The sequence below is a fragment of the Chrysemys picta genome, chromosome 6, assembly GCF_011386835.1.
Source record: "Chrysemys picta bellii isolate R12L10 chromosome 6, ASM1138683v2, whole genome shotgun sequence".
In the NCBI taxonomy this organism is placed as follows: domain Eukaryota; kingdom Metazoa; phylum Chordata; order Testudines; family Emydidae; genus Chrysemys; species Chrysemys picta.
Window position 1 is genome coordinate 61,165,733 of NC_088796.1, and position 14,652 is coordinate 61,180,384.

At 37.8% G+C, this 14,652-nt stretch overlaps 1 protein-coding gene across 5 annotated transcripts in view; it reads left to right on the forward strand.

Moving 5' to 3' along the window:
* Window positions 1–14,652, forward strand: part of LOC101949263 (uncharacterized) — a 155,267-nt gene that overhangs the window by 57,191 nt on the left and 83,424 nt on the right. For 3 of the 5 annotated variants that reach the window (XM_042840403.2, XM_005284052.4, XM_024109785.3), the window contains exons 5-6: window positions 1,638–1,726; window positions 7,637–7,748. In XM_042840403.2, the coding sequence (XP_042696337.2) occupies window positions 7,701–7,748 (48 nt within the window). In that variant the 5' untranslated portion in view covers window positions 1,638–1,726; window positions 7,637–7,700. The remainder of the gene's footprint in view (window positions 1–1,637; window positions 1,727–7,636; window positions 7,749–14,652) is intronic. The other 2 variants (XM_005284051.5, XM_065550235.1) reach the window with 2 other exon arrangements.

Below are 14,652 nucleotides of genomic sequence, written 5' to 3' on the forward strand. Positions count from 1 at the left end.
CAGTGCTGTAATACAAAAAATGAATAATAATATCTGTCACAAATTTGTTCTCTCATCTGATTCCCAAGGGAAGAAGTTTATGCAGTGTTTTGTTTTGGAATTTATACACGTGCGCGCACACAGGTGCGCATACACCCACGCACACATTGGCTATATGTTTATCTTACAGATTGCAAGGTCCTAGACATGCACCTTTCACTTAGAGCAGAAAGTGGTGAGGTTTTGGCTCCTGGGGGAATTCATTCCAGTCTTGGGCCAACTCCCGAGAAAATCTCTGTCTCATACACAGATGATTCTGGTCCGTATTGTAGGAAGTTTTATTCTGAATTACTTTCCTAGCATTTTGATATAGTCAGATTTTGTATTTTTATTAAAATTTATTACGTTGTGGAGGGCTTGCACCTGGAACCCACACAGTAACACTGAATATGAAAAGTGTGGTATAGGGGGCGTCTGCCCTGTATATTGCAGTGGTGGATTCTGCCACAACTTCAGAAAAGTCCACTTGAAAGGGAGTGTCGGGAATGGATGAGGAACAGCCACTGAACCTACAGTCTCCTCTAGGTGGCACTGCTGGGGAAGCTGTAATTCAGTCATTCATAATGACAAAGAATAGTCCTGGCGTGAGGGGAAGAGAGACAGACAAACCTGGTGGTTAGGGCACTTACCTAGAATGTAGGAGACCAAAGTTCAAGTTCCTGCTTGAAATGATTATCAATTTCTTTTTTATAAAAAATGGTTACAGTTTCAGCTGGAGAAATTGAAGGAAACCTGCTCCAGAATATCCCATAGGCTAGGACACTCTCCTAAAATGTGGGAGACCCAAGTTTAAACCTTTTTTCCATATCAGGAAAAGGGGGAACTTGAACCTGGATCTCCGTCATTCTTGGTGAGTGCCCTAATCACTGGGTTAAAGATTATAAGGTGGGAGCACGCACACCAATGCTGCTTGGTATCTTAGTCCCACTCCCTGAAAAATTTGGGGTCCGAAACAAGTCAGTGAATTCAAGTCAAATTCATGAATTGTTTTGGGTTGACCAAAACTGCATTTTTTGGCAAATAGGTATTAGGCCAAAATATTTTTGGCCGGTTCTGGTTGTAGGTGGGATGAAGATGCCAGATGTTTTGAAACTGAACTAAAACAAAAATTTGAGTTAGAAAATTTGATGGCCACTGACTGGTGGAATGGATGGGTGAGAGGGGGACAGGGATTTTCTCTAAAATACACTGATTATCTATAATTTTTAGGAAGATTCATGGTGACAGACTTTTAAACCAGTGATCAATTTGCCTTTTTAAAGGTTGTTTGCAATAAACAAAACTAACCACTTGAAAATAAAAAGCTGCTTAAAGCACTCGTATTACTTTTTCTGTACTTTGTTATACTTGTTCATGTACTATATTCTCATAATTGAACTCTCTATTTTATTAGATGAGATAAAACTACTGAATGAATGAAAAGCATAAAAATAAAATAGTTCTTGGGGGGGGGGGGAAATGACAGATTATAAGGATAATAAGGAGCAAGATAATAAGTAACATCTGACCAGAATGCTTCATAAAATATATTTGCAGAAGAAAAAATAAACACTCTCCATATGCATTTAGAAATAATTTTATGAATTATTTTCCAATAGGTGGTCCTACTTACAGAAGGATTAAGTTCTCAAGCAGTCCTTATGCTGGAGTTAAAGAATTTTTTAGAGTCTCTGACTGAGAAACTCCGGTAAGGAAACAGAGAAAACTTTTGTATGTTTTGCCATTTTCTTTGATGAAATTTGCCCTAATGCTGAGGTCCTATACCAGGCCCTGGGTGGACACTGTAAGTCCAATGTTAAGGACTTTAAATATGGCATAGGGGCTTGTTCGGGCCCTCTATGCAGGTGTAAATGTCACCTTTTACTTTTACTAATATGTGTGCCATGGCTTTATTCTGAGTGGATTTATGCCAGAGGTAAATTAGAATAGTGGAAATTATCTGTCTGAATTTTGAAGATGAAACTTTATTTTCCATAGCATTTGCTATCCCCATTTGCTTTTTATCCTACAAGAATTTGTTATAGAAAAAAATAGAATGGTCTTGGGCCCAAAACAGAGTCCTTTGGGATCTCACTTGATTTGTCTTCTGAACTTGATAACTAATCAGTTGCACTTATTTAAAAAAAATATTTTCTGTATAGTCAGTTGCATATTCATCTTATGCTCAATCTGCATTTATCTAACTATGGGGAGGGGCTGTGGAACAATATTCAATGCCTTACTCAAGTCGAAGTAAGTTGACTTACTGAGTCAAATTTTTAGAATGTGGTCTCTCCTTTACTACATGCAGCTTTTTGTAGATGGTGTCTTTCACATATGTGTTTGCATGGTATAATTTTTAGAAATTATAGAATTGACATATACAGACTTCATTTGCACTTGAAGGCTATAATACACAAAAGATTGCACACAATAGCCCCGGGGGCACAAATAGAGGGCAAATTTAGCCCCATTTGTAATCTGATCTATCAGGTATGTATTTGTTCCTATAACTTTTATCGTGTACCATTTGAAACCACAGGGTGCGCTTACATAACTATTTTAAAAAATACATGTAAAAATATACCTGACTTGACAAATATGGATATTAACCCTTACACACATTTCTCTCTCTCATTCCCCACCACAAGAAAAACCCTCTCTATTTGGCCATACCCTCCAAAAAAAAAAAATCCTGAATAAATATGCTGAGCGTCACAGTACAACCTAAATGTAATCTAAATTTGATACTGTTGGACTAGAGGGAATGCATTCCAGAGCAGAGGTAATTCATCAGAAAATATTAAAGACTTTCCTACCCTCTTTTGAAATCCATCTCTTCCTTCTACTTTATAGAAATAAGAATGGCCATACTGGGTCGGACTATTGGTCCATCTAGTCTAGTATCCTGCCTTCTGACAATGGCCAGTGCCAGATAATTCCAAGGGGATGAACAGAACAGGGCAAATTCCAGTGATCCATCCCCAGCTTGTGGCACGAGGTTTAGGGACACCATGAACATGGGGTTGAATCCCTGATTAATAGCTATTGATGGACCAATCCTCTGTGAATTTATCTAATTCTTTTTTTAATCCAGTTATACTTTTGGCCTTCACAACATTCCTTGACAATTAATTCCACAGGGTGACTGTGTGTTATGGGAGAAGTACTTTCTTTTGTTTGTTTAAAGCCTGCTGACTATTAATTTAATTGGGTTAAGTTCTTGTTTTATGTGAAGGGGTAAATAGCACTTCCCTATTCACTTTCTCCACACTATTCATGATTTTATAGACCTCTATCATATCCCCCTTTAGTCGTCTCTTTTCTAAGATGAACAGCCCCAGTCTTTTTAATCTCTCCTATATGGAAGCTGTTCTATATGCCTAATAATTTTTATTGCCTTTCTCTGCACCTTTTCCAGTTCTAATACACCCTTTTTGAGGTGGGGCGACCAGAACTGTGATATTGAAGGTGTGGGCATATGATATTTTCTGTTTTATTACCTATCCCTTTCCTAATGGTTCCTAATGTTCTGTTAGCTTTTTTGACTGCTGCTGCATGACGAGCAGATGTTTTCAGAGAACTGTCCACAATGAGTCCAAGATCTGTTTCTTGAGTGGTAACAGCTAATTTAGACCCCATCATTTTGTTTGTATAGTTGGGACTATGTTTTCCAATATGCATTACTTTGCACTTACCAACTTTGAATTTCATCTGCCATTGTTTGCCCAGTCACCCAGTTTTGTGAGATCTCTTTGTAACTCTTTGCAGTCAATTTTGGATTTAATATCTTGAATAATTTCATATAATCTGCAGATTTTGCCACCTCACCTTCTTTTCCAGATCATTTATGAATATGTTGAACACAACTGGGTCCCATTACAGCTCCAGAGAACCCCACTAATTTCCTCACTCCATTGTGAAAACTGAACATTTTTGCTACCCTTTGTTTCCCATCTTTTAACCAGTTACTGATCCATGAGAACTTTCCTTCTTATCCCAGGACTGCCTAATTTGCTTAAGAGCCTTTGGTGAGGGCCCTTGTCAAAGGCTTTCTGAAAGTCCAAATATGTTATATCAACTGAATCATCCTTGTCCACATGCTTGTTGACTCCTCAAAGAATTCTAATAGATTTGTAAGACATGGTTTCCCTTCCTAAAATCCGTGTGGTCTTTTCCCCAACATATCATGTTTATCTGTGTATCTGATAATTCTGTTTTTTACTATAGTTTCAAACTATTTGCTTGGAACTGAAGTTAGGCTTACCAGCCTGTAATTGTCAGGGCTGCCTAGGGGCCTTTTAAAAAAATCGACATTATGTTAGCTACCCTACAGTCATCTGATACAGAGGCTGATTTCAGTGATAATATTCCTTCCATAGTTAGTAGTTCTGCAATTTCCTATTTGAGTTCCCTCAGCTCTCTTGGGTGAGTACCATCTGATCCTGGTGACTTATTACTGTTTAAATTATCATTTTGTTCCAAAAACTTCTCTATTGACACCCCAATCTGGGACAGTTCCTCAGATTTGACACCTAAAAAGAATGGCTTTCGTGTGGGGATCTTCCCCACATATTTTACAGTGAAGACCAATGCAGAGAATTCATTTAGCTTCTCAGCAACGACCTTGTCTTCTTTGAGTGCTCCTTTAGCACCTCAATTGTCCAGATGCCCCAGTGAGTGCTTTGCAGGCTTCTTGCTTCTGGTCTATTTAAAAAAAAATGCTGTTAGGTTTTGTGTCTTTAGGTAGATTCTTGAAATTCTGTCTTGCCCTGACATATTGTATTTTTACACTTAACTTGCCAGCTTATGCTCCTTTCTATTTTCCTTGTTAGGATTTGATTTCCAATTTCTAAAGGATGCCTTTTTGCCTCTAACTGCCTCTTTTACTATGTTGGTGGCATTTTTGGTTCTCTTTTTTTTTTTTTTTTATTTGGGGCATACGTTTAGTTTGAGCTTCTATTACAGTATTTTTAAATAGTCTCCATGCCGTTTTCAAGCATTTCACCCTTGTGATTGTTCCTTTTAATTGCCATTTATCTAGCTTTCTCATATTTTGTAGTTCCCTTTATGAAGTTAAATGCTGCAGTGGTGGGTTTCTTTGGCATTTCCCCCTCTGCAAAGCTGTTAAATTTAATTACATTATGATCGCTATTACTGAGCAATTCAGCTATATGCACCTCTTAAACCAGATCCTGTGCTCCACTTAAGACTACATCTAGAATTACCTCTTGCCTTGTGGGTTCCAGTACAAGCTGCTCCAAGAAGCAGTCATTTATGGTGTCTAGAAGTTTTTTCTCTGCATCCCTTCCTAACATGACACGCCCCTACTCAGTATGAGGATAGTTGAAATCTCCCATTATTATTATGCCTTTGTAGCCTCTCTCATCTTACTGAGCCTTTCACAATCACCATCACTATCCTAGTCAGGTGTTTCCTACTGCTATACTCTTATAGTCAGGGGTGAAAGTAACATAGACGACTTACCAGTATGGGGGCTTGGCTCTGGGCCCCCAGAAGGGGCGGGGCCTTAAGTGGAAGGGGTCAGCCTCCCCCAGCCAGCTCATCCGCGCTGCCTGGCCTGCATTGCCCAGGGCTATGGCGGAGATTTAAAAGGGCCTGGGGCGCCGGCCATTGCTGTGGTAGTAGCAGTGGTGGCAGCTGCGAGCCCCAGGCCCTTTTAAATCGCCGGGCCCTGGGGAACCTGCCACTTTTATCCCCCCGCATCAGCGGCCCTGCCAGTAGGGTCCCTACTGGCAGGGCCGCCAACACAGGGGTGGGTGGGCCGTGTTTAAAATGGACAGCGATAAACGTCAGCTGCGTATGGGCTGGTACCAGTAGCCACTTCTTACTGGTACGCCGTACCAGATGTATCGGCCTACTTTCACCCCGAGTATAGATAGTATTCTTGTTCAGTCAAGTTCATTAATGAAAAAATATTACATTTTAGAGATGTTATATCATATGCAAATGAAAAAAGTTTAAAATTAAAAAACAACAGTGTTTAAAATTTTCATTAGTATAAACTATTAAAACAGGTTAAATATTATAACAATAGGCCCTGGTACGCTCTATAAGGTTTGCTCAGATGGAGGTCTACACTCACGCATATCTAATTGCAGAACTGGAGCCATAGAATAGATTTTAATAAAGGGACAGGCTGTTAGCTGAGAGGACAAAGATGGATGCTCTGAGGAAGTTGCAGTGATGTCTTCGCAATCTGTCACTAGTGAAACAGGGTATTTATTTAGAGTAAAAATCTGTATTAAAAAAAAAAATCTTTGTTCAGATTTGCTGAGGTCCTCTATGTACAGTTGAAATTAAAGAATTACAAAAACATTTCATTTTTTTGGTTTTCTTTTAACCATCTTGGTGCCTAAAATGATGTTATGAACCTCTTATGGAATTAAGTTACATGCAGCAGGACAGCATGGTGTTTGGTCTATATTGAGTATGTTGATTATTTCAGTTTAAACCTTATAAGGCACCCATACACCATAATGATTGATGCCAAACAAATACTTGCTGAAAACAATAATAATAAAAATAATAAAGTGGTAAGAGTGGAAGAACTACCTAGTCAAAGAATTCTGGTGTCCCTAATGCAAATGTATTACTCGATTGCAACCTAAGAGTAATATAATACATTACTGTTGCAACCTCAACAGTAATGTATTATAAAGCATTCTGTTATATGTTGCAGTGTAAGCATTCTTTGGATTTGCAAGTGTTAAAATAAATGTAAATGTGAGACGTCTTACCTCTGCTGCAGTGTTCTACCCCTTTTAGCCAATCAGGATTCTGAAATATCCTAAGAGATTAATAAGATTAGTGCTTAGGGTATGTCTACACTACGATGATTATACTGGCATAGCTACGTCAGTGTAGCTATGCTGGCATAAATCTGTAGTATAGGCGCAGCCTACACTAATGGGAGAAGTGTTTCCAACAGTGTAGGAACACCACTTCCCTGAAGTTAGCTATCTGGATGGAAACATTCTTCCATCGACATAGCTGCATCGATGCTGGGGTTTAGATTGGCAAAGCTATGTCAGCCAGGGACTGTTTTATTTCCACACCCCTGACTGACATAGCTATGTCAATCTAACTTTAAAGTTTAGGCAAAGCTTTATATTTCTTAGGAACAGTAGGGGATCCTGGATGCCTGTTAGTAAAGATGTGATAATTAAAAATAAGAGCTAGCAGAGAATTAGATGGGGGAACATTAGGGTTTCTTAAATATTTCAAAGGATCAAAGAACTTCTATAGCACGTTGTTATCTAGCCTAAACTGTGCTTTCCAAACATACTTTTGAAATCTGTATTCAGTTTATCTACCTAGTATGTCTAAATATAAATGCATCTCTGATTTATAAAGAGGCTTGCTTTAGTATCTACAAAATCTGCATTGACATAACCCAACTGGAAAAAAAAAACGTGATTTCTTCAAAACTTAAAAATAGATCTTGCTTCAGATGCTTACCTTTTGAATCTTTACCAAATGAGTTGTGATTGCAAATATTGTTTTGTGTTGCTTCTAGTACAAATTTGAAACTGTACATAATATAGCTTTACTATATATATGAACATATATGTATGCATATTTTTTTTAAACACAGGTCTTTACTTGACTTTGAAAACCATTCCTCTGAAGTACTAGTTGCCTGAGCTAAACTTATACAAATGATTGAAATATGTCAGGCCCTGAGAAACAGACTGCAAAGAAATCAAGTAAGTTGTTACTATATCAGGATTTTACTTTAACTTCTCTTGTTTTGTTCACTTATTGTTTAAAGTTTAGGTTGTGGGTTGTTTGTTTGTAGTTATCATAATTTAGATTGCACTTTTAAATACTCATTGCCATAATAAAAAGTTTCACAAAAAATTTCCTTGACTTCTGAGTTGATTTTTAGTTTCCAGCAACATTTTGATGATGTAGGAAGGAAACAGTTAACTTTCTGCAGGGAAAAAAGAGAATTTCCCCTTCCAGAAATCAAACAGAGGTTTTCGTTTTGTATCTTTACATCACCAAGTAATAATGTTACTTTTGTTAAGATGCTTGGCTTTCAAAAGGGTAGGCATGTAATATGAACATAAGAACGGTCATACTGGGTCAGGTCCATCTAGCCCAGTATCCTGTCTTCCCAAAGGGGCCAATGCCAGGTGCCCCAGAGGTAATGAACACAACACATAATCAAGTGATCCACCTCTGTCACCCATTCCCAGCTTCTGGCAAACAGAGGCTAGGGACACCATCCCGGCCCATCCTGGCTAATAGCCATTGATGGACCTATCCTCCATGAACTTACCTAATTCTTTTGTGTACCTTTGTGTAATCATTATAGAGATTGTCAAAGATATTGACTATGGTAGACAACCCAAGAGCAATGGCATGTGTAAATTGTTAGTGGGAACACAATCTTCCTTGTAGTCTATCTTACCCAACAGTTAGGGAGAACAAAACATATAAAGCAGTGGTTCCCAAACTTCAACAACCTGTGAACCCCTTTCACTAAAATGTCAAGTCTCGCGAACCCCCTCCTAAAAATGAATATTTCTAGGGATTTTCTCCTTTATCTGAGTATAAATTATAAAAGCAGTGATCTGGGAAATATAAAATTTGTTTTTATGACATGCATATTACACACTATTTATTATTTATTATTATTTATCATTACAGTATTTTTATTACATTATGAAAATGGCGACACTCTTCAAATATCTCACTTTCGTAGCTTGTATCACTTTGAATAAGCCTGTTATAAGACAAGGCTCCTATGTTTCATCAAGGAGTATCAAATATGAAACATCATGAAGGTATTTAAGAAGCCAACTCAAAGAGTTCCTCCTACACAAGCATTCAGGTCTTGAGCAGTCCAGGCAAACAATGCACATTACAACAAAGCTTAAACTTGTTTTTCATAATAATTTTAAAAAAATACTAGCTGCCTATTTAATTTTAAAAACACCAAAAAATATCCACCTCCCTTTCCATTTCTTAAAAGGAGTCTTGAAGTTTAAATCTCCTCAGTATGATAGATATGATTGCTTTGATCTGCTTAGCTCGTGGAAGTCCAGTGACTCCGTGCTGCTGGCCCCGTGCTGCCCAGGGTCCCTAGGGACAGCTCTGTCCGCCATTATGGAATTTTTTCCCGAGAACCCCCTGTAACATTTTGCGAACCCCCAGGGGTTCACAAACCCCAGTTTGGGAACCACTGATATAAAGTATTCATAGCAAGACAGATATAAGCATCGCAGCACATTGCATACGAGAAATCACCTTTCATTTGTGGATTGAGAAATATCCAAACATTGCAAACATTTATGCACATGCTTAATTTTAAGCATGTGAGTATTTTCACTGTTTTCAGTAGGACTGCCCATGTGTTTTAAATTAAGTACATGGTTCTCTTTACATAATTTCATTGAATAACTGGATATCCAAGTATAAGCATGACTTCCTGAGCCTGGAGGATATTACAGAATATAATGCGTCTGAATCTATTAAGTCTAAACCTGCACATTTGTATATAGTCCATAAATTAAATATATCCCTCCCTAAATGATTAATTACATCTGGTAAAATACCAGACTGATGGTGGTTGAATGTAAATGAGATGAAGAAAGGAATCATTTGTTCCCACAGAGCTAGGTAAATACTGGAAAAGATATTTATGATTATTTGTTCAAATTCACTTTAGCATTTGTGATCCCTTTAACACCTCCTTTCCATGAATATTAGTATGAGGGCTTTGTTTTGTTTGTTTGCAAAAATGTTCACTGGAAGAAAAGGTGGCTGGAATACTCATGTGTGTTAGCACAAACCTTCATGCCACAAATGACTAATTCGAGCCCTCTGTCTTTAACAGAAGTTGTAGTCATCTAATTATGGAGTAGGAACTATAGCATACAACTTAGGTTAATGATCACACAAGGCAAATACAGTAGATTCAGCTTATTAGCAACCCCTTAATTGCCAGCAAAATATTGCCTTTGTCCAGCAGTTGCAAATGAGCAGAAGGTAGGTTTCTGGGGCTGTAGACAGGAAGGAAGTACGGAGATGTGCCTTCCCTGGTTGCAGTCCTGCAAACCTTCCTGTGGGCAGGGTAGCTGCAGGGAGGAGGGCTGCTGCCTGGATGCTGGGGCTTTCTGTGGGGAGCCAGGGTGCTGAGTGCCCGCAGAGGTATACAGTACTTCTCCCTGTGCTCTGCAGGGATCAGAGCTCAGCATATCCCCAGTGCTTTCTTCCCTGGGTGCAGCCCTCTGACAGGGTGCAGCCTGAAGACTGCAGGGAGCCTGCAGCCCCTTACCTCCTGGTCCTTGTGAACAAGTAAGTTTGTGGGGCTGCAGCCAAGAAGGCATGTCGCAGCTCTTCCTTCTGTGGCTGCAGCCTTGCAAACCTGCCTGCAGCTAGGGCTGTTCTCCAAAAAAAAATTGTTCTTAATAAGCAACATGCCATTGCAAATCTCCAAATCCCATTAACATTAAAGTCAATGGGATGGGATTGTTCTTGGCAATCGGTTGCTATTAACTGGAAGTTGTTAATATACAGGTTGCTATTAAGCAGAATCTACTTTAGATACAGAAAAGACTAAAAAAAAAAGTTTGCAAGCAATTTATAGATTGAAATTTGTTCCCATTAAAGGTTTGTCAAATAATTGTGACTGAACAAATTTTGTAAAAATGAGTCAACGCATGGATAATTTGTAAACAAAATTGAGGGCTGAATTTACTGTGTACATTGTTTTTTCTATGAATAGTTAGACCATCTCTACGTTTTAGTAGAAATTTTTCATTCTTTAGCTGTGCATCTCCAGCTACTTGACCTTTCCCTCTGGAGAAGAAAATGTTCATTGTTACCCAAAAGAGAGCTTTATGCAAAAAATGCAACTCATGTATAATCTACATTTACAGCTTCTGAAGTAATCAAATCTGGGAAGATTTTTCTTCCGGAATCAATTTTAAACCCCAGCAGATGGTACAAAGATTTGCTCCAAATCACAATAGAGAGACTGGAAGGAGGAAAAATCCCAGTCTCAGGATTAATTGGATATGGATAGTTGGATGATAAAAAAATAAATTTTGTGTTCTTACTAGAAGAACAGGAGTACTTGTGGCACCTTAGAGACTAACAAATTTATTAGAGCATAAGCTTTTGCGGGCTACAGCCCACTTCTTCGGCTGCATAGAATGGAACATATATTGAGGAGATTATATATACACACACACACACACACACACACACACACACACACACACACAGAGCATGAACAGGTGGGAGTTGTCTTACCAACTCTGAGAGGCCAATTAAGTAAGAGGAAAAAAAACTTTTGAAGTGATAATCAAGATAGCCCAGTATAGACAGTTTGATAAGAAGTGTGAGAATACTTACAAGGGGAGATAGATTCAATGTTTGTAATGGCTCAGCCATTCCCAGTCCTTGTTCAAGCCTAAGTTGATTGTATCTAGTTTGCATATCAATTCCAGCTCAGCAGCCTCTCATTGGAGTCTGTTTTTGAAGCTTTTCTTCAAAGCCACCCGTAGGTCTATCATTGAATGACCAGACAGGTTAAAGTGTTCTCCCACTGGTTTTTGAGTATTATGATTCCTGATGTCAGATTTGTGTCCATTAATTATTTTGCGTAGAGACTGTCCGGTTTGGCCAATGTACATGGCAGAGGGGCATTGCTGGTACATGATGGCATATATCACATTGGTAGATGTGCAGGTGAACGAGCCCCTGATGGTATGGCTGATGTGATTAGGTCCTATGATGACGTCACTTGAATAGATATGTGGACAGAGTTTGCATCGGGCTTTGTTGCAAAGATAGGTTCCTGGGTCAGTGTTTTTGTTCAGTGATGTGTGGTTGCTGGTGAGTATTTGCTTCAGGTTGGGGGGTTGTCTGTAAGCGAGGACCGGTCTGTCTCCCAAGATCTGTGAGAGTGAGGGATCATCTTTCAGGATAGGTTGTAGATCTTTGATGATGCGCTGGAGAGGTTTTAGTTGGGGGCTGAAGGTGACAGCTAGTGGTGTTCTTACTGTTACTTTCTACTGATGACATGAACAGTGGTAGAAAAGCACTAAAGCAATACTTGGTTGTATTTCAAAAAAAAAATTGTCCATTTTCTATTCTGTACTCCATTTGCAATTTTATCAATATATTACAAACCCTTTATATATGTTGGAGGGCCGAGTCAAGGTTATGCTGCTGGAATAGTTTAGACATGTTATCCTTGATAATGTTTAAAGGATTGGGTTACTTCAGAGGCTTTGATCCCACAATATGACATATTCCCCATCTACCTTTATACGTAGGTCCGTTTCACTAGTACTAGTAAGATCATTTAGGTCTGTTCCTCTCTCCAGGTTTGCAAAGGCATTTTCTTCTATAATGCTAATTTGCTAAGGATTCCTATGTTTTACATTTCAGTGGTAGTCGTGTTAGTCTGTATCAGCAAAAAAAAATAAAAACGGAGTCCTTTTGGCACCTTACAGACTAACAAATTTATTTGGGCATAAGCTTTCGTGGGCTTTGTAAATAAATTTGTTAGTCTCTAAGGTGCCACAAGGACTCCTCGTTTTTTTAATGTTTTAGATGTAAGCATTCATGGGCTAGAACCCACTTCATCAGATGTATGAGGTAAAAGATACAGGAGCAGGTATAAATACATGAAAGGATGTGGGTTGCTTTACCAAGTGTTAAGTCAGTCTAACAAGATAAATCAATTAACAGCAGGATACCAAGGGAGGAGAAATAACTTTTGAAGTGGTAAGAGAGTGGCCCATTATAGACAGTTGACAAGAGGGTGTGAGTAACAGTAGGGAGAAATTAGTATTGAGGATATTAAGTTTAGGTTTTGTAATGACCCAACCACTCCCAGTCTTTATTCAGGCCTAATCTGATGGTGTCCAGTTTGCAAATTAATTTCAGTTCTGCAGCTTCACATTGGAGTCTGTTTTTAAAGTTTTTTGTTGAAGAATTGCCACTTTGAGGTCTGTTATTGAGTGACCAGAGAGATTGAAGTGTTCTCCTACTTATATAAAATTTAAATCCTACATTTAAATAATGTTTTCTATTAATTCTTTTAGTGATTTTTATACAGTACTTTTGTTCAGTTCTTTACACTGAAAGTTAGAGAAACTCAAGTTGAGAGCTAGTCTCTCTGTTTTCTTTTTAGAAGGCTTCGTTTTATAAATTTAGTTTAAAATTTATAGAATCTTTTGAATTTCTAGTTCTTGGGTGCAATATTGTACATTTCAGATAAAGATTATTTTCAAAGAGTAAATGCTAATGTTTTTAGAGTCTCTTTTTCAGTGGTACTGAGCATTCATGGACAGCCGATATCACTGGAAACTGTGGGTCCTCTGCACCTCTGAAGTCCAAACCCTTACTATACATGAGCATTACAAAAATTTTCCACTGGGTGGCTACTATGATTGAGAATGTAGTAGAGTTCAGGTGATGGCTTTGGAATGACTTTTTGTTTCCAAATAAACAATACTTCACTGGCTAAAGAAGAAATACACCCCAATTTTCCATTGCTAATAGTGTATAGTAACAGTTTATGACCTAAATAGAAACAGTGTAAGAAAGCAATGTATTTTATATATATGAACTCTGATTCCACTCCATTATATATAAATGGCTTTTTTTTCTGAGTTGGGATAAGTGCTTTCGACAGATTTCAGTATGATTGGATCTTGTAATTAAATGTTTGAATAGAGAGACTCATAACATTCATGCCATTCGTTCTATACAAGAATAATATAGAATGTCTGTGAAGATCAATTTGAGTGATTCAGAAAATTATATTATCTTTAATGCTTTGCTAAAATTGATTTAAAAGTAAGTCTTTAATGTTTAAAAAACAAATATAAAGTTATTCTGTTGCAGAGTATTGAATGTAACAGAATCAATGAATGTCATATTGATCCACCTATGTTTTTTAATTAGAAAAAAAGGTAAGACTATGTCTATTGAGACCTTTTGTATTAGAATGCTATAGAGCTTAGGATCTCATGTGTTTTTTATCATAGTTTGGTTTTCCTTGCAATAATTGAAACATTTGATGGGGGACCAAAAGTATTTTTTTAATAATAGCAATATATGCAAGAAACAAAGCACCAATGCCCACAGGGCTTAAAGTCAAAGCTTCTTTAGACCTTTCTCTCCCGCACCCCACCCTACCTCTTCAAATCTGGTTCTAAAAGAGAAATTGGGGTAGGTAGAGAAATGAATCCAACACTGTTTTCTGTGTCACGTTGTAAGCAGCACATTACTACTCTTCTGTAAGTATATTTTTCACAGATGTAAAATAAAACCAATACACAGGCAAAGAAATGTTTTGCCTTAATTCTGAATTTTTTTTCTCCCTTGGATATATAAATCTCTTCACTCAGAGATTCTTAAAACTTCTTTGCTGTAGAAAGTTTAAAGCCAAGACCTTTATTATGTAAAATTGATGTAACAATGTGATATGAAAATTGTCCTTAAGGTTTTCTTTTCATTTCTGATTTGATTGTTGTGACATTGTTAGGAAAAGGTTGTATACATGTTTTAAGGGCAACCAGTTCAGGACCTGAAATGTTATTGTATTGTATTTAAGACCTGATCTACACTTAAAAGGTTTGC